Source organism: Falco punctatus (genome assembly GCF_963210335.1).
Source record: "Falco punctatus genome assembly, chromosome: 7".
In the NCBI taxonomy this organism is placed as follows: Eukaryota; Metazoa; Chordata; class Aves; order Falconiformes; family Falconidae; genus Falco; species Falco punctatus.
The window spans coordinates 23,095,986-23,115,495 of NC_137587.1; the positions used below are offsets into that span (position 1 = coordinate 23,095,986).

At 48.8% G+C, this 19,510-nt stretch overlaps 1 protein-coding gene across 3 annotated transcripts in view; it reads left to right on the forward strand.

Moving 5' to 3' along the window:
- The window catches only part of PAPLN (papilin, proteoglycan like sulfated glycoprotein), a 71,932-nt gene that overhangs the window by 48,824 nt on the left and 3,598 nt on the right, over positions 1 to 19,510 (forward strand). For 2 of the 3 annotated variants that reach the window (XM_080397608.1, XM_080397609.1), the window contains 16 exons: positions 647 to 712; positions 3,054 to 3,261; positions 4,992 to 5,168; positions 6,481 to 6,637; positions 7,260 to 7,346; positions 7,873 to 8,176; positions 8,300 to 8,417; positions 9,049 to 9,178; positions 10,443 to 11,094; positions 11,872 to 12,009; positions 12,905 to 13,029; positions 13,874 to 14,012; positions 15,446 to 15,583; positions 16,247 to 16,374; positions 16,961 to 17,069; positions 18,976 to 19,151. In XM_080397608.1, the coding sequence (XP_080253734.1) occupies positions 647 to 712; positions 3,054 to 3,261; positions 4,992 to 5,168; positions 6,481 to 6,637; positions 7,260 to 7,346; positions 7,873 to 8,176; positions 8,300 to 8,417; positions 9,049 to 9,178; positions 10,443 to 11,094; positions 11,872 to 12,009; positions 12,905 to 13,029; positions 13,874 to 14,012; positions 15,446 to 15,583; positions 16,247 to 16,374; positions 16,961 to 17,069; positions 18,976 to 19,151 (2,852 nt within the window). The remainder of the gene's footprint in view (positions 1 to 646; positions 713 to 3,053; positions 3,262 to 4,991; positions 5,169 to 6,480; positions 6,638 to 7,259; positions 7,347 to 7,872; positions 8,177 to 8,299; positions 8,418 to 9,048; positions 9,179 to 10,442; positions 11,095 to 11,871; positions 12,010 to 12,904; positions 13,030 to 13,873; positions 14,013 to 15,445; positions 15,584 to 16,246; positions 16,375 to 16,960; positions 17,070 to 18,975; positions 19,152 to 19,510) is intronic. The other variant, XM_080397610.1, reaches the window with a different exon arrangement.

Below are 19,510 nucleotides of genomic sequence, written 5' to 3' on the forward strand. Positions count from 1 at the left end.
GAGGTGCTTTTGGAACCAAGAAAAAGACAGACCCTCTCCTCCTAGCCTCCAGCAGGGTTCTCTCCAAGAAAGTGTTTCACTTCTTAGAGGAAGCCCAATACAGAGGGTGGTGATGGCAACACTGTGATGAGCATTTCTGTGTGCACAAGGAAAGGGCTCAATACATCCTACGTTCATTTTATAGACCAATTAAACTTGCTTTCCAGAGTAAGGTTGTGGAAGACAGTCTTCTAGTCCATATAGGAGATAAGAAACAGATTCTGTATTTTTCATTATCTTCCACTGGAGCCTGCAAAAACAGAGTAGGAGGTCATTTCTGGATTCCCAGTGTCCTTGCTTTCAGAAGGAGATGAATCCTGGAATCTTTTCATTCTCCAGTGTTTTCAAACCCCTGTATCCAACCACTTCCACCTTGTCCCTTGCTGGCATAGCCTTACAGTTGGCTTCATATAGCTCTTACTTGGGCATCCAGAGCTGTGACCAGAGCCTGAACTGTCTCCCTGTGTATCTGGTGGGTGCAGTGGAGGCCTGTGAGGGTGCTGCTGTGTGTGAGAGGGCATTTGGAAACCTGGGAGTGTTTCTGAATACATGGTAGCCTGTAGATACTTGTTTTAAGTTCTTTAAATCCTTTGTTCTGTGTATAAAGGACTTCTTACATCTATCTGCCACGAGCCTGGAGTCACATTGGAGCACGGAGCTCTCAGATGAAGAGGTAACAAGGAGAAGGAGTTACAGAAAACACAGGAAGGCAGTTGCTCTCTTCTGCTCTCCATCTGGCTGCCCACTGAAGTCTGTGGGGGCTTTCTTCTTTGGCCCTGGTGGTAGCAATGGGTGGTGCTTTGCTTTTGATTCTCGCCGATGAAAATGATGGTGGAGGGTGCTGGCTGGCAGCTTCGCTTAGTTGGTGTGTGTGCTCCTTGTAACTTGATTCTTATGGGACTGAGAAGACAGATTCTTCATAGTTTTTGGCTGCTTACCCTGGTAACCTTTTTTTTTCTCTGGAATCAGGGTAAGGAGATGAAGAAATGTTCTGGAATATTTTTGTTTGATTTACCAAGATAAATAAAAGAACAGAAAGGAAAAGAGAGCATGATGGATTGAATGGTTGAAACGTTGGCCAGGATGCTAGCATGCCATAACAAAAGCCTCAGAGTTTCTTAAAAGCTCTTCTTTCTTTGGCATGGGCCCTGGAGCAGGCAGAAAAGTGCCTAGAAACTGATGAGTACAGGGATGTGACAGATAGAATACTTACAATGTACACTGAGGTATGAGAAATAAAAATATAATCAAAAGCAAAACAGTTGTGTCCCAGCTGCTAATAGCATAGGAGCTGAAATTCTTTGCCCTCTGATGAGAGTCCCAGCCTTGTGGTTGGCCTTGTCTTACAAAAGAAATGAAACAAGTGTCAGAGAAGACGTCTTGACTGGCAATTGAAGGAAGTTGTAGGTGAGCCCATCCAGTTGATACAGCCTTTCCAGAACTGTACATTTGCTTTAAAGGAGGCAGAACACAGTTGGGGAGGGGGATTATTCCCACTGGAGCTACTGAAAAATTTTGATCAATGAATTTGTTTTTAATCCTGCAACCACACTACTCTAAGTGGCTTCTACTTGCTGTAGTTTTTTCCTTTCTAAAGGGAACATCTTATTTTATAGCAAATGCCCTTGAGTTTTGGGCTGATATTTGCATCTTTGGCAATAAAGAATGGTATCTTAAGGAGATGAATGTGGCTGAGTCCACTGTGGAGTTTCTGGTAGGGTGTGAATGTGAATTAGCTGGCTGAAACACAGTTTAGGGGTGAGTCGTGAGGGCAGATCAGGGAAGCAGCTGAAGGCTAGGGGAGAAAATATGAACTGCCTTCACACCCTGGCTGGGGCTTACCTGACTGCAAGGGGAGGTAGCAGCTGACAAGCAGATCACCATGATGCTCCCCCTCTACCACCAGTGCTTTTTGACTGCACAGCCTGCTGGAGTCAGGAATGAAGCATCATCTTTTAGTAGGACCTGTAGCGATAGGACAAGGGGGAATGGTTTTAAACTAAAAGAAGGCAGATTTAGATTAGATATTAGGATAAATTCTTTACCGTGAGGGTGGTGAGACACTGGAACAAGCTTCCCAGAGCAGCTGTGGATGCCCCATCCCTGGCAGTGTTCAAGGCCAGGCTGGACGGGGCTTTGAGCAACCTGGTTTAGTGGAAGGTGTCCCTGCCCATGGTAGGGGGGGTGGAAGTAGATGACCTTTGAGGTCCCTTCCAACCTAAACCATTCTGTGATTCTATGTTGTCTCTGAAGCCAGACCATGTAAGCTGTGCTCCCAGCTACCTGGGCAGCTCTGAGCCACAGAAGTGAACAGGGGCAGGGATTTTAGTATACAAACAATTAGATTGTTTTGTGGACATTCCCCCTTCCATTAGCAAGGGTATTTTGATGACAACTTCAGCAACCAAACACAGGACAAAATCTTATTTAAAGTTTTTGGGGCCTTTTTGTGTGTGCTGCTGTTAGAGAATTTGGCTAACAGGAGGAATAAACCAGCTTTCTGCTGGCTGTCAGTGAAAAGTTCACAAGCACTCTGAGAGTCTGGCATGGTTTGCATGCAGAGTGAGGTCTTGGCTTGGTTTTACTGTTTCTGATAATGGCTGGAGCATAATGAATGATAAGGCTGGTATGGATTACTTTTCTTTTAGCTGGTTGGGATTGTTTTCTGTTTTTTTCTTTCTTTTTCTTTGACGTTCCATTCCAGGGATGAATTTTTGCAGGCATCAGGAGACCAAAACCATGGAGAGAAATCTTCCCCCTCAGGGAGAGCTCTGCACTTCCAGAGGAACAAGGGTTTTGTAGTTGGGAATTTGCCTCTGGAGTGGGACTCATGCTCTGCATTGCCAATTAAGCTGGGCCATGCTTGGTCAAATGGGAACTTGCCTCTGACTCTGTTCTGCAAAGGGACGTTTTCCCTATCTGATTACAACAGGGACACAGCACTGACCTCCCCTGTGCCTCTGGGTGGTTTAGCTGGGCTTACAAGTTTTTTTGCTTGGTTCTGCGACCTGCAGGTGGAAGACAGGGGAGTGGGGACCCTGCTCAGCTACCTGTGGTGGGGGCACCCAGACTCGCTCCGTTTATTGTGTGGCATTTGATGGTCAGAGCTCCCGAGGGGTGGTGGATGATGCTGAGTGCATGCCCTTCGCACAGCAGCCGCGCAGCAGTCAGCCCTGCAACATGAGGCAGTGTGCGAGCTGGACCCCAGGGCCCTGGTCAGAGGTGAGTTTCTGCGGTGGAGTTACTGCTTCTTGGCACCTACTGAAGGAGGATCTGCTAAAGCTTGGGGGTGAAGAGCCAGGCTTCTTTTCTGGGACTGTAAAAGGTGTGTGTCCCTGGATAGGTGGCATGCAGAGGTATAGGACTTGTCCCTGCAGTCCTGCAAACAAGTTGTCCAGCTAGCTAGCAGCTGTGTCCTCCTATAAACACGTTCCTATTCCCCAGAACTGCGTGTGCCCCTGCACCTCTGCGTCTTTCATTGTATGTTCTCTCTTCTCTGGTCTGCCAGTCCTTTCCCCACTCCTGTATTTTTATCAGATCCACCAGACCTGGCACTGGCAGAGTTTCGCAGTCAGGGCTGGTGAAGGTGGAGGGTGAAGCACGAGAGCTGCTGATCAGCTGATGATGTGCAGTAATGCTCCCTCCTCTGTAAAACAGGATCTCATGGCTCTTGCCTGTGCTATTTATTTCTGTGCATATTGCTGCCTCAGCATTACTCGCCCCAAACAGCAGTACTGTAATCACAGCAGTCAGTAAGCAAGATACTCTTGAAACACTGGTGACCTGCTGTTTGGTGTGTGCCAGTGCACGGCTTCTCCAAACACAGCTGTGAGGTTCATTTTTGATTCCTGTGTGCGTTTATATCTCCAGGAGAGGAAACTGTTCAAACTGTATGTGCTCAGTGCTGCCAGCCAGGTATTTAGAAGGCATCTTACATTCCAAGGGCTTGGAATGTAAAGGTAGTGTCTACTCGGTCCCTAAAGCACAAGTGAATTTTCCTCTTTTAAAAGAAATATATGCATGCTTGCAACATTTGACTTATGATCTTATGCTGATACTTTGACTGGTGCAGCAGCATAAAATGCAACTTTGAGGCATGATAATGTAGATGTAAAGTCCTTTGTCTTTTTTTTTTTTTTTAAATGAGGTAAAATACTGAGATGACTTCAGGGTTGTGGAGTAAGAGCATTTGGGGAAGGCACCAAGTGTTGTGTTCTGACAAACTGATGAAGTGATTCATTCCAGGATTCTCAGAAGCAATTGTGTTTCGTGTACTCTCAGAGATACAGAGTCACTCTAGTAAATGAGTGGCTGAAATTCAGCAGGGAAGCTAATCTGAAGTAAACCAGACTGTCCCAAGTTAACACTGTCTGTAAGAGACCTTGCTAATCCATGGAGAAGTAGGCTGGTTTCCAGGAAACACCACTGTGAATTTAAGAGGGACTGGAAATGTCATAAACCAGTTACTAATATAGCAGTTGTGTGTCAGCTCCACACTGCAAAAATCGAGCACAAGGTCTTCAGGCAGAAGACATGAGCAATACAAGAACATAGTCTTATCTTCCCTTGAGCTGATTTTAATCAGGAATAAACAACACGAGGTTCCAGGTATTTACTGCCATTTATTGTTCTCAATGTATTCTGCAGTATCGATGTTTTTCCAGAATCGTTCTCCATGTCTTCTTTGGTAGAGATCAAGAGAAATTATATGACTAGGACAAAATCATCCAGTGAACTCCAGATCTCCAAGACCTTATCCACCATGCCTTATTGTCTCTTCTACAGTATAAAGAACTATTCTGCTAACTCCCATCCCAGAAGATGATCTTAATGATGGTTGGTTGTTTTAGGCAATCTCAGAATGGTGCTCTGCCCTAATGCTAGGGAGCACAGCCTAGAAATGCCAGAGGAAACCAGGTGCTTCCTTGTAATTGTTGGGTCCCTTTCTGCAGTGCTCAGCCAGCTGTGGGGAAGGGGTTCAGACCCGGACAGTCACCTGCAGAACGCAGCAGGGCTCTCAGGCTCAGGACTTCGCTTGCCTAATGGAGCCAAAGCCATCAGCCACCCAGCCCTGTCTTAAGGAGAACTGCATCCAGGAAATCGGCTGGCATGTTGGAGACTGGGGCCTGGTGAGCATCGCACTTTCATGGTTTGGAAATAACTGATTATATTGCTGTGCTCCTCACAAACAAGCTTTATTTGAACTGCGCAGTCTGCATGCTGGCTGGGACTGGGAGCATGTGCTGCTTCATTACCAATCCCTTGGCTCACAGTTGCATTGTAACTGGCGCTAGTAATGCTCCAGTTAATCTGCTGCCTGCTTTGTATGCAGCTGCTACAAAAATAAATCCTTCTGAGGGTGGGATTATAGTTTCAGTGGCAGTGGCAAAATGCAGCCAATAAGCTGAAACAATCCACTTTTGCTGCTTATTCCCAATTCTTTGCTCCATCGCTGTGAATAGCAGAGCAGCACTCTGGCCGAGTATGGCTTAGAGCTCTAGGCTTCAGGACTGGTCATTGCATTTGGTGATATGGTTTAAAGTACATTTTTGTAATTGTTCAGATAAACTGTGCTTCAGCTGGATTAGTCTTGTCTTTGTGGAGGGAGCCAGACTGTTTTCAACCTGGGAAAAGTGCCGTGGGGAGGAGGTAGGGGTAGATGCAATGCATCAGGTGACTTCCAAACATGCTTTTTTCCCTTCTGTGCTAGCCAGACCAGCTTGTTCTGAGTTAAAACATGTTACATCTGGTTCTTCATGAGATGTGGGCCAAGTTTTAATAACAGCAAAAGATGCCGCATACCTTAATCTGATCTTTCCTAGCCCCTGACTTTTCGATATCAGAAGGACTCCCACCTGCATCTGAGTAAGAGAGAGAAATACTCTCCCAACGTTTGTAAAGCTTGCCACGAGCTGGTGTTACAAAGATACCTCATCCTCTCCCCTCCCTTGAGTTACTGCTCATTACTCCCTTTTCGTCTGCAACTTCCAGTGAGAGGAATTCCAGTTAGCTGCTTACAAGAAAGCCACCAGTTTGCTTTCCCATAGTAAACTGTTGTTCTTGAATGCGTAGTTCAAAACTGACCCTCTCACAGCTGGTGGACCCCCGTAGTATTGAGTTGACTTCAGGCCAGGCTGAAACAATTCGCTCCAGCTCCCTGCCATGCCACTGTGGTTAACAGCAGCTCATCTGGATGTTACAAGCTGAGCATGGCTCAGAGCCTAATGCTTCAGGGCTGGGTGCAACACTCTGTAAAATGGTTTAAAGTATGGTTTTCTGATTGTTCAGATGAATCCAGCTGAAATATTGTTTGCTTTGTCTTGGTGGAGGAAGCTGTGCTCAGCCTGCAGCTAATCATGCAGCTGTTTCACAGTTCTGATCTGTGGGGTTTCTGCGTTCAGCCTCTGCTGCCTGCTCACTTGCCTTGTCTCTGTGCCCAAGTGTTCAAAGAGCTGCAATTCAGGCATCCGGACACGCCAAGTCATCTGTGCTGACGGCGACTCCAGATTCTACAGTCTTGAGACATGCAAAGCCATCCAGCCACAGAAACCAGCCACCCTGGGTAGCTGCAACATGCAGCCCTGCTACCTGCCACAGCGTGAGTGGTGTTGCTGCTTCTCCTAAGATGCTTTTGTTTAGGAGTAGAAATTCCCAGCTCTGTACCATCTTACGTTCTCTGCTTTTTGCCTGCCTGTCTCCATCCTGCGTGTTTATGTTTTGTGCACGTAACCATGTCATCTCCAGGGTCCCAGTACCTGTGCTGTTTGAAATGTATGTAACAGGCTTGGGCAACATTGGTGTGTGTCCATCTTTAATTCAGTATTCCATGATGGCTCTGTCCCAGTGTGCGTTGCGGACTGACCCCAGCACTCCCAGTCAAGAAGGATGACAACCTGGGCAGGCTCAGTAGCTAAAAACTATAGCCAACCCTCATTCCTCTGTGGACCAGCTGTAGAGGAGGCACAATTGATCAGAAGGTTTTGCTTGCTGTCTGTGTCTAGTCTTCTTGCCAGCGCTAAAATGCTGACTTTTGTCTGCTTGCCCATCACAGGTTGCTGTCCTGACAGTCCAATTGAATCCAATGGCTGCCTAGCAGCTGTTCCAGGAAAAGAGAAACATTTTCATCAACTTTAGTCTCCTGTTGACTCCTGGATGCATTTGCAATTATTGGAACATAGGGCTGAATGAACTGCACTCATTTTGTGTATGTGTCTTTCCAGAGGTCCCCAGTATGCAGGACACTATGGGATATGATGTCACCCGCCAATCCTTGCTGACACGTTACAACCCAAACAGCCCTGCCACAGGTTTGGAAGGATTTTGTTAGTTTGGGGTTTTGATGATGGTGGACTTGAAATAGAATGTGGCAGGGGAAGGTTCCTCCTTTTCTTCGTTTCTCATTCTTTTCATGGGCTTCTAGAAATTCATCGAGCCAGGGACAAAGTGTAGGTTCTTTTACACCAATATTAGTGAGCAGTATTTGAATCTGTTCATGTAGAAGAGACTGTACCATGTATAGATCCCAGGTTCTGGCAGCATGACTTGGGTGTTGGCTGAGAGAAATGCTGCCCAATGCAGATCACAGGAAGAAGAAAGGATGATGTGAGTGGACCACGGTAGTGTGGCAGAATGTTCTTATGGGAGAGCAGAAAGAATGGTCAGGGCAGTGAGCAAAGAACCACAGGACACCCAAATCCAGAAGAGTGGGCGAAAAGACACACACTCAGGTGAAACCCTGATGCAGAAAAGCCTGCCCTGTAGCCTTAGGAAGGTAAAAGAGAGCAGAGATGAGGAAACCTGACCAGATTTTGATGCTTACCTGCATGCTTTAAGGAGTTCTGCCCCTGGATTCTGGTGATGAAAGGATGTTCCCTGGGAGCTCCATGATCCATAGTACCTCTGGGAATCACCACACCCCATCCACCAAGGACCGTGGAATCAACTTGTTGACTGTTCGCTGGGAATCACCGTCACGCTCATCGGGTTCTTATCAGCTCAGCTCCTCTCGGCACCCCGCTGCAGGGACTGGCTCTCAGGACTGTCATCAAAGCCCGCATGGCTGCTGTCCGGACGGGCACACTCTGGCTTCGGGCCCTCTGGGGAGAGGTTGCCCCTTCAGCACCTGCCACCAAAACAGGTAGCTGGAAGTAGATAGTCCTGAGCAGGGAGGCATTGCCTTTCCTGGGGGCTTACTGAAATTTACAGCCTGTGCCTGTTGAGCCAGGCAGGTCAGGTACTACTGCAGCCCTTTTGTCTGTAGGTATGGATGCTGTCCTGATGGAGTATCGGCTGCCCAGGGTCCAAACAACATGGGATGCCCACAAAATTACCGTGACATTCAAGTGAGCAGAAATCAGCCCACTGCAGCCACTCCAACAGTAAGTACAAAACCTCTTTGCATTTAGGAGTCCATCAGATATGAAGATTCAGATTTGACTCTGGTGATACTCATTGTGGGTTTCTGTTGTACTTCATCTCTGCCAGTAATGCTGGAGAACCAATACTCCAGGCACGGTGTCAAGCCCTTTGGCCCACTTTGTTCATATGGAGTATGGGGCATGCACCTGTGATCCTCTGTAAGCAGAAGCAGGGGACAGAGTGGGTGGTTGGGAGATGTCTGAGAAGTGGAAGGCCGTCCTGTGTAGAACTGATTAAATAATCCTGAGTAATCAGATTTCTCTTGGTCAGAAACTTGCCTTCCAATCTCTAGGGTAAAAATGGGAAAAACGTGGTCACTGTTAATTGCCTTTGTTTCTCAACTCTGCAGATTAATTGAGGGCAAAATAGTCAGGGAGGTAATTCCTCTCATAGCTTGAGGTGCTTGGTGGAGCCAGCATGCTGGGCAGCCCACCCCTTCACAGCATGCAAGCCTCTAGGAGGCAAGCAAACAAACAGAAGTTCCTCTAACAGCTGGCCTTCTGCAGCCAACAGCTTGGACATGGTGCCTTGCATGTGCTACTGTCCTCGTGTACGCATACTAACTTTTGGCTTTCAATTCCTGTCTTTAAGGCAAGCCAAGCCTTGTCCCAGCAGCACCCCTCGGGTGAGTGCCGCAGTTCCGTGTACGGCTGCTGTTTTGACAATGTCGCTTCAGCTTCAGGCCCTCAAGGGGAAGGATGTCTCAATAGGCCCAACTACCGTAAGTGATACTTCAGCTTCATGATTTAGAAATGTAGGAAGGTTCCTACAGAATCCAGCAGTGTATGGAAGCTTCCTGTGTAGAGGCTCTGTTCTCTGTAAAATGCAGTAAATTATCTCTTTGGGAAGAAAATCTGCCGGGTGCCTGGAGCAGGGGAAGCTTGGAGGGAGTGTAGGAAAGCAGCCAGATGGTTCGGTTCTGTGAGCTACCGCAGAAATTCTTGTTGTCTCCTGATAGTTGGACAGAAGTGTGTTTGTGTGATCTCTGTCAGCCTGTAGAACTTCTGGGGAAGGTGTTTGCTCCCAAGAGGATACTCTGATGCAGCCTGGAGTGCTCCAAAGCAGTTACCTGGGTTTAGGAGAAGTAGGGCCCCTGAGGAATCAGGGCCATGCTCAGCCTTTGGACAGTCCATGGACAGAGGTGGAATAAGAGCTACTGCTAAGGGTGGAGGTGTTGCTCAGGGCTGCAAGGATGCTTTCAGCTAGCAGAGTTCAAGACAGTGCCTGCTGTACTATGAGGGCACTAGAGCTGCTGGGCAAAAGCATCTCTGCTCCTTTAGCTTCCAGCTGTATCCTCTGCAGGCACATTGCTGCTGCATTGCCTTGCCCTTCTGCTACCGCACGGAGATTGGTTGGTAGCCAGTCTGTGAGGCTGCCCTGGGCAGCCTGTGAGGGGCAAGGGGAAGCTCTCTGGGTCCTCTCTGCTCAGCCACAGTTTGGCAAAGGACCCCTCAGTAACAGCCCTGCATCCAGTGTTTGTCAGCATGTGGCAAACTGTGATACCTGTGACTCAGAGCACAGGGCTGGGTTTGTAGAAACATTAGGCTGTGCTTCTCTTTATATCGACATGTGGGAGGGTGTTCTGTAACATGTGAAGCTTCACAACTGGGTCTAATCCACTTGCTTTGTGGACTGGAAATGTGCAAATGGCAGCCACATGCCCCTTGCAGGAGAGGAAGCCCCAGAGCCAAACTTGCAGCTGCACAATTCCCTGAGAAAGGCTGTAAAGCATCTGTCTAGTATCTAGATTCAGAAATGTCTCTGAGGTTGGTTCTCCGTCCACCAGTGGCAAAACTGGGGCAGAAAGAAACCTGTGAGCAGCTGCCCAGTTTTGAAGCATAGTGGGTGCAAAACTCGGGTGTCCTACTTTGTCACCTGCCCTCAGCCCACAGGGCCATCAGGTCGCCTAGGTAGATGGCTTGAAGCACCTGGAGCTTTGTGCTTCATGACCCTCACATCTCCTTCTGTTCTGCTCTTTTTGGTAGCGTATCCTGTCATATGCCTGCTACCCAGTGCCCATGGCCCCTGCACGAACTGGACCACTCGCTGGTACTTCGTCACTGCCGTTGGCAAGTGCAACCGGTTTTGGTATGGTGGCTGTCACGGCAATAAAAACAGCTTTGTCTCAGAGGAGGAGTGCATTGGAGCATGCCACAATTCTGTGAGCATCGGTTCTCTGGAGCACCAGCCCTCTTCTGGCACAGGAACCCTGCAACGCCAGCACGCTGGCTCCCACTCTCACACAGGGGATACTCAGGGTCAGCAGCAGCCACCCCCAAGAGAGTCTGCAAGTCACAGCCAAGAAGGAAGAGCCTATGGGGCTTCACTCCCCACACGAGACAGACACAGACAGCACAGCTGGAGAAGTGAGGTGTTGCCAGAGTCTTTGGCAAGGACTGGTGTGCAGGAGAGCCAGCACCGGGGCACCCAGCAAAGCAGACTGGACAGCCTGAGCCACCTGCACTTGCGGGAAACAGCAGTGCCAAGGCCCTTGGAGAGGCAGAGTAGCAGCAGCCAGCAGTTGCTGCCCCATGAAGGCACGCAGTGGCACAAGGCTTTTGGAGCAGGTGTTTCCATGACAGAGGGATTTGAGCACCAGGCACCTGCAGACTTGTTTCCAGCACAGGCTCTGCACAGGTAATGATTCCTGATGCCCCCCACCCCTTCTGCCATCTTACTGTGCAGCTTCCTCTGGAGTGAAAGTGTTGCCCCTGCTGGGACCAGCTAGTTGGGAATACCATGCAATGGATTTGCTATACATGTTGGCCTTTTGGTAAATCAAGTTATTCAGGCCCTGGAGTTATCTGCTGCCTCTTTCCTTGCATTCTTGCTGCTCTCTGACAGCACTAGAGAAATATGGTGTCTGAAAAGACTGCAGGATCCTAGGGTCTTTGTCTGGGAAGTATTCTTACACTTTAAATGGGAATCCGTAGGTGTTTTTCTTGTTCTGACCAGCAAATCTAGCTGGCTTTCTGACTTCAGAGCCTTTATCTGAGCTCTGCGTGGAACAGCAGTGAGTTGTTCTAGGAAGACTTTCAAGATGCAGAGTTTGGGTCAGAATCCAGACAGTGCCACCCTGAAAATCAGGCGTGCTTAGAGCTGGACCTAAATGTGTCTGCACTGGATCTGTGTCTGTCTGGTGAGTTAAACCTAGTTCCTTCAGAAGAGAGGACTCACTCTCTTCCTGGAGATATTGTAGCATTCAGTCTGTCTGGTGCAGCCTTTGCCATATAGGAGAGGGCTCCCCACATGTTGCCTGGTGCACCTGCTCAGAGCTGAAAGGGCAGCTGGTCCTGCTTTGCCCTGGGTGTGGGTGTGTGTGACTCATCCAGAGTCACATTAGAGGAGCCAGAGAAAAGGAGGGCAGCAGAGGTCCCTGAGAGAGGTTCTGAAAGGAATCGCTATCTCTTTCAGAACCATCCTGGAGGAAGCCAAGCCTTCTCTTGTGACAGCAGTCGTGGGACAAAACCTCCAGCTGGTCTGCAAGACAGGCATGTCCCCCTTCTCCAGAGTGGAGTGGGTGAAGGATGGCCGGCCAGTCTCCTCTGACAGGTGAGCTCTGCTCCCATCACTGTAGAGCAGATGGAGTCCTTGCTGGGCAGAGTGTCAAATATGCTTGTCTGCTTTCTTTGTAATCCTACTGTTAACATTCTTTAAAAAAAAAAACAAAACAACAAAAAAACCCCAAAAAAACCAAAAACAACAAACCCCACCAAAAAAAAAAAAAAAAAAAAAGCCCCCAAAAGCCAAGCCCATGTATTGACCTAAAAGCATGTGCTGTCCGCCAGGTCTGTGCACAGCAGAAACTGGCTAGTGTTATGGGGCAGAACAGGCGCGGTCCCACAACAAGGTGCTGGTAGAAGCTAACATGTGGGTAGTGATACAGAAAAATGTTGTCTCTGTTGGATTAATCTTGGGGCAGCACTAAGTCAGTAGTCCAGGGTGAAGCTTATAGCCAAGTAACTCAAGAGATCCTCTGGCTGCAAGTTTCTGGCAGTTCCATCTAAGATATAATTTTTTATAACTGCTTTTAAAGCCTGTTTTTCCTGGGAAGTCTGTTTCCAGCAACAGTTTGGAGCCAGACAGTCACTTTGTGTTATGAAAATCACAGTTAAGAAAAGCCCAGTTATGCTTTTCTATTTGCAGATGACTGCTGTGGCTCAAGGTCCTGCCTGGGAGGGCAGTTTGCCTTCTCATGGGAGAGGGTTGCTGAAAGCAGTTCCCTGTTTTCCCATCTCAGTTTCCTCTCTGTTCCTGATGTCCTTTCTGCTGCAGTTATTTTCCCTGCCCGTGACCCCTCTGTGGTAAACAGGGATTTGTTTTTTCTAAGCTGGGGAAGGCACTGCATGGTGATGGTTTATGTAACATCAGCACGAAGGGTTGCTCTGCCTTGGCCGGTTGCTGTCTGTGGCTAGGCAGAGGCAGTTAATCCTTGCTCCTGTTGCAGGCACACCTACCAGTCTGACAGCTCCTTAGTGATCAGCCACGTCAAGCCCGAGGATGCTGGGACTTACACATGCCTCATTTCTGACGGGAGGACAGAGAGACGACAGATTCAGTTACAGATCATAGGTGACTTGTCTTCCACTTAAGACCAAAGAGGTGGCACAGGGCTAGGACCCTCTGTGGCAGTGGTGTCCCAAGACTTAGTCACAATAGTTGGTCTCTTCCACTGTAGGGATGCCAAGACGTTGTGTGGAGCAGCAGGGCTGCTTTTGGTGTTACATCATGGTAAAGCCTTAACCCTAAAGCACTTCCTCCCCTGCAGTGCCACCCCGTAACTGGAATTGTGGCTTGCCTGTAACCTCCCTTGTTTCCAGCACAATGAGCATGTCTTCCTCCCTGAGAGCCATTAGCTGCCTCCTAATCCTGGAACAAAGACTCCAGAAGAAGGGTTTTCTGCTGTTTCCTGGGCTCTCCATCTCATGCTATATAGTGACCAGCCTGCCATAGTTGTCTGTGCTGGTGCATTTATGGTTTGTGTTTTGCCCAAATTCCTGCTGAGTAACAAACTATTCTCTTTTCTGAAAAATGTGCCTTATTTAAGCAACAAACAAACAAAAAAAGAAAGACTAATCTCAAAAGATGGGCCAGCAAGGCACCCTGTAGCCTTCAGTCTCTGAAGTGTGCTTTGTCACAGCCATGGCACATGGGGCAGAAGGCATTGCGGCCTGAGGGATGCTGCAACATGTTCACTGACAGAGGAGAGAAAGGAGCCTAAAATTGCTTGCCTGCAGGTCTGTGACTCTCATTAGTAGACAGGGAAGGCTTACTGCACTAGTCAGCCAGAAAACAGATGGCTGAAGGGCTCCTTGGCTCCCGTTCAGCAAGCTCTCCCAAGCTCATAGAAACCCCATGCAAGAGGTCACAGTAAGAAGTGTCCTTTTATTCACATATGGCATTTTATTTTGTATAGAGTATCAGAGAACTGTTCTGGCAGAGGGTGAGAGAGGTCGGGTCCTTCACAAGGAAAATCAGCAGCATCGAGAGCTATCCAGAGGCAGGAAGGTTGTGCAGGCAGCTGGTTCCTCTGTGCAGCAACAATTCACATACAGGTAAGTTCGCATACAGCAACAGTTTGTCCACCATGCCCAGCTGATGAACCATATGGCATCTCTTCGTGTAGAAAAGCTGAAGATTGGAAAGGTCCTGGGTCAGCTGTTCTGGGGCACGGTTGGGAAGCAAGCAGTACTGAACTGCTGACAATGGTAACGGGAAAAGATCTCAGTCACAAGCTGTCTTCCGTCCTCCCCGAGGGTCTTTTGAAAGAAGCATATTCTGAGCAAAGATGCATAGAGAGACTGACAGCGAAGGAGCGAGGTTCAAACAAAAGTAGAAATAGCAGGGGCAGCATCCTTAGCTGTTCAAGTCAACGTAGGCAGAAAGATAAACTTGTTCTGGAAAAAATCAGACCAAATAGGAACTGCTTAACTAGCACAGAATAGACACATATTTTAAAAAAGCTCCGATTAATTTAGCCCCCACCCGTTTATTTTAAATATTTTGTGAACAAACCAGTTTGACTCAGAACTAACTCCTCATGTACTGGGTGGCATGTTTTGCAGCTTCTTGCCTGGTTTTCTGGTGCTTCTATGCCCCACAGATATCAAAGGTTAGAGAGTATTTTTGCCTTAAATGCAGCGTGTTGGGGCTTCAGATTAAATGGGACCATGATCTGATCCCTCTTTTCTTTTGAGTTTACAACCTAAAACCCAGCCAGTTTGCTGAACTCCTCAGCAAGCTCCTTAGCTGCTTCTGCCTAAGAGCAGAAAGAAGTGATTCAGATTCATTGAATTAAGAGCACTGAGGCTCTTTGGCTTTGTTTTTTGAGATCAAGAATTCAGGTCAGAGAATGGGGGTGGGAGAGATGATGTTTTATTTGACTCTGGGAACATGGTGGTTTAGTTCCCTTCTCAAACGGGGTTCAGCTGTAGTTGTGAGAGCAAAGAGCACGAGAGGACAGGTGGTGTGAGAGAGCCTGACCTCCACCTTTCTACTGCATGAAGTGGATGGCCAGTTCCTGAGCCTTGCGTGCAGCTGGGCGGTTTTAAAGAGCACTTCACACCCCAGAAAGTAGCTGCTCATTTTTGTGTGCCAGATTAGCACCTTGGGAGAAGCTTGCTTGGTGCCCTGTTCAGGACTTTTACTATTTGCCATGTGCTCATGTTGTTAATGCTTCCTAAGCTGTTATCCAGAGGGATGCTATAAGAAACACGGTTGCTGTCTCTAAAGGGTTAAGCTGGCTGGCAGGAGTGCAGCACCAAGCTGTGCTGAGCTGCAGCAGGATTTGATGGAGGCTGCTCTTTTCTTCGTGTTGTGAGTGAATGTTGGTAAGGGCAAGTATCGGAGCTCTGATGGGAGCACAGAGACCGCCCTTCCCTGTTGGAGGTGAAAAATAAGGATTGTGATTAAAAAAAGCCTTGTGCTGAAGGTCAAATGCTGAACAGGGAAGTTTCTGCATCTTTTGCTGTGCTTGTGAATTCTGCAGATTGAGAATGGATAAGAGTGAGCCCTCAGTAGTGGAGGCCAACGTCGGGGAGAGAGTCAGACTGCCCTGCACAGTGGAAGCATCGCCAGCTCTTACCATTGAGTGGCAGAAAGATGGGCAGCCCCTCTCCTCTCCCAGGTGAGCTCCCAAGTGGCTCCATCATACCCCAGGCAGGTTCAAGTGGAGGAGAGCCTCCTCCTTGCCTTGCCTCCCGCGTCTCCTCCCTGAGAGAATGGAGCTACTGGCCGGGCAGCTAGGGCCCACGCTACTCTAAGCCAGCCACCTTCCTTAGCTAGGGCCAGGCCGTACTCCTTGACTGCCCTGTCCTCACTCACACAGCACAGTCTGAACACTGAACCCTCAGGTGAACAGCTGTGATTAAGGGTCTCTAAGTGAGCCAAAGCTGAAATGTATTCATCTACAAGGTCAGCAGAAAGAGAACACACAGCAAGCAAACTTACCAAAGCCCAGCCGGTCTGTGAGCCAGGGCAGAGGCTCACAGCAGAGAGAGAGATCAGGGTGGCTGCAGTGAGCTCCCCCAGCTGCTGGTGCTGCCTGTCCTGCACCTCCCCTCACCCTCTGCCCCCAGACACCTGCTCTAGGAGCAAGCTCTTCCAGTCTACAGTACTAGTGCTGGGACTTGAGGACCAGGGGTTGCATTACAGGTTGAACTGAGCTGCTGCTAAACCTTTGCTCAGTGCTGCTGGAAAGTTGTGCATGAGGCTCAGCATCAGCTCTGGTGGCTGGAGCCCCATCGTGACCCAGGCACAGGCTGAGGGCCCTTCTGGTTTTGTTCCCCAGGCACAGGCAGCAGTCGGATGGGGCCCTGGTGATCAGCCGGGTCAGCTCTGAAGACGCTGGCTTCTTTACCTGCATTGCCTCAAATGGACGTGACCAGGACCAGCGCCAGGTCCTGTTCCGACCTCTGGGTACTGGATGGGTGACGGTGGTGATGCATGGCATGTCTGTACACACAGTGTGTGCACACAATGGGAAACGGGGCGGGCTGGGCAGTGTGGGTTTCTCGTCTGGCCGTGCCTCTCGGCTTCACACCTGATGTTTAACAGGCAGCTTGAGGGCAAGCGAAGAGCGAGTTGTGTTACCTGATGGTAATCCACGTGTGTGTAGTAGAGCATGGTGCTCCAGGCAGCTGGGAAGAGGGACTAATAGTACAGTAAGAGTGACTCTTCAGGGCCTTGTTTCTGGGACACTGGTGTGGAATAGGAGCACGAGGAACCAAGGAGCTGGTTCTTCTGTGCACATGATGTCCTTGTGTCCATCTGAAGGAAAAAGCTTTTTGAGGCCCCTGCTACTTGCCCTTGCTTAGGCCAAAACCCTTAGGAAATCCATGTTCCCCACAGCAACAGCGTTGCAGCTCCAAACATACTGTTTCAAGGCCTAGGGGCTCATAACTCCTCACAGCATATGTTGGACTTTTCCCATGAGGGAGCGCTCCTACTGCCAGGGGCTGCGTGCATTGCCTTCCTGCTAGCCATGATTTTGCTTCTGGTCTAGGAGAGCTGAAGATCACTGGTCTTCTGCCAAGCATCACGGTACCTGAGGGAGGGACTGCTCAGCTTCACTGTGCAGTGTCTGGCAACAACGTGAATATAAGGTGGTCAAGGTGAGCAAAAATGAGACAGAACTTCCCTTTTCTTCTCTTCCCAAACCTCATCAGTTACCCTCAAAATAGTAATGCAGAATGCCTGCCAGGCAAGGGAGAGATCCACGGCTCTCAGCCCCCGCTAGCATCACCCACCCTTTCCTAAACAACTTGGCTGTTTCCAAAAAATCCTGGGCAAGATCCCTGTGGGGTGGGGGGGGTTACAGGTCATGTTCCAGCCAAATGAGGAGGAAAGCAGATGTTAAGCCAAGATTTTATGGAGTTCATAAGGGCTCCATGCTGGAAAGTCAGTGACATTACAATAGCAAAAACTAAAATAAGTAACTAGAGGAAGGCCTTTAGTTGGTCTTTATAAAACTTTCTCTGCTTAACCCTAACAAACATTTTAGTCCGTGCAATAACAGCAGCTCTCCTCCCACCTTCCTGCTTGCAATAGTTCTCTCCCTCTACTGTCAAGTGGGAGCACAGGAGATTTTAAAGTGTTTTGATAAAGGTAAAGGAAAAGCTGTGTCCTCCTGATGGTTTACAGGGAAACCCTGAATTTGTCTAAGTGTTTGGTGGTGTTTTTTTCCCCTATTTGAAAATAATCAGTTCTGTTTTGGAGCCTTCTTGCAAAGGATCCGGAGAGATGGATTGGTAATTGTTTAAATCCCTCTGCTCCAAGGGGTAGGACTGAAGTGGGCCATCTCACAAAGAGAGCTTTTCTTCCACACATGAGTTTGGTATTTGAGTGAACAAAATGATGCAAGTTTCAGAGTCTAAATGAAACACTTTTCAGTGAAACAGATTTCATTTCCTTGGTAACTAGGAGTTCATAATTCAGGCAGTTTTCCTGCTGGGCACAGAGTATTCCAGGAGGAACAGAACAGACACAATCTTGCTGGTATTTTAAACCTTTTTTTTTTAAACAAACTTTTAAGGGAGAGGAAAAGAGGGTGCATTGCTCGCTACCCCATATGTTCCTCAAGCAATATGTGCTGCTATCAATGCCAGCCAAACAAGCACTGCCAGACCACAACCTGGAGAGTGGGAAAGGCACCCTGGATTTTGTCTTAGTTCCTCAAACCTAAAAAATGTGTAATAGTGGAAAGGGCAATGTCTTTATACAGAGCACACAGCTAGCTGCCTCCCACGCAGATAGTGAGCTAACAGGCTTGTGTTACTACCCAATTGTAGAGCCAGCTCAAGGCAAAAGAAAGTTTCTTCCTTCCTGCTGAATTTGTAAAAATTCACTCCTTTCACAGAGCGTCAGTTCCCAAGGAGCACAGAGAGCTCCTTTAGCCCTGTGGTGGGTTGACCTTGGCTGGATGCCAGGTGCCCACAAGCTGCTCTACCACTCCCCTCCTCAGCAGAACAGGGAGGGGAGAAAATAAGAGAAAAGTAAAACCTTGTGAGTCAAGATAAAGGCAGTTTAATGAAGCAATAGCAAAATCTGTGTGCACCAAAGCAAAGGAAAACCAAAAGATGTTATTCTCCACTTCCCATCAGCTGGCGATGCTCGGCCACCCGGCCACTTCCCGGGAAGCAGGGCTTCAGTGTGCGTAGCAGTTGATCCACAAAGCAAATGTAAATAACAAATGCTTCCTCCTCCTTTCCATTGGCTTTCGTATCTGAGCAGATGTCATATGGTATGGAATATCCCTTGGGTCAGTTTGGGTCAGCTGTCCTGGCTCTGTCCCCTCCCAAGACCCTGCCCACCCCCAGCCTGCTGGTGATGGGGGGATGTTGGAGAGCCAGCCTTGGTGCTGTGCGAGCGCTGCTCAGCAGCAGCCAAACACCGGTGTGTTAGCAGCACCCTTCTGGCTACCAGTACAAGCACAGCACTGGGAGGGCTGCTGTGGGGCTCAGCCAGAGCCAGTACAAGCCCCATGGGTGGGAATAGTAATACAAATGTGTTCTGCCACAGGAATGGAGTCCCCATGCGGGCAGATGGCCACCGCATTCACCTGTCCCAGGATGGAAGCCTGATGATAAGCAACGTTCAGGAGGCTGACGAGGGGTCCTACATATGCAGCGCCTACAGCAGCAGCAATTCTGTCAGTGCCAGCACGGAGGTGAAAGTGCTGAGGAACAGGCTGAGCAGTGAGTACAGCCTGGCCTCCTGGCTTCTCCCGGCACAGTGCCAGTCTCTTGGCTGCTGTTACAGGTCCACCCAGTGCATATGCCCATCCGCTGCCGACCTCGGGCTTTGGGGAGCAGCAGAAGCCTCTGGGCTGTGCTACCTGCAGAGCCTTGCTTTCCCTGGGCACAAAAGCAGGGCAGTGGAAACACCGCCACCCCGCCAGGGGCACTGGGAGCCTGATTAATTTCCTGAGGTGAAAACGCCAGTTGGTTGACCAGATAGTTGGCTGCAAGGTTCGTATTTGGAGTCTGGATGCCATCCAGTTGGCTTTACAGAGGGTGTAGAGTGGTCTTTTCTCAGGCCATCAGCCCCAGAAATG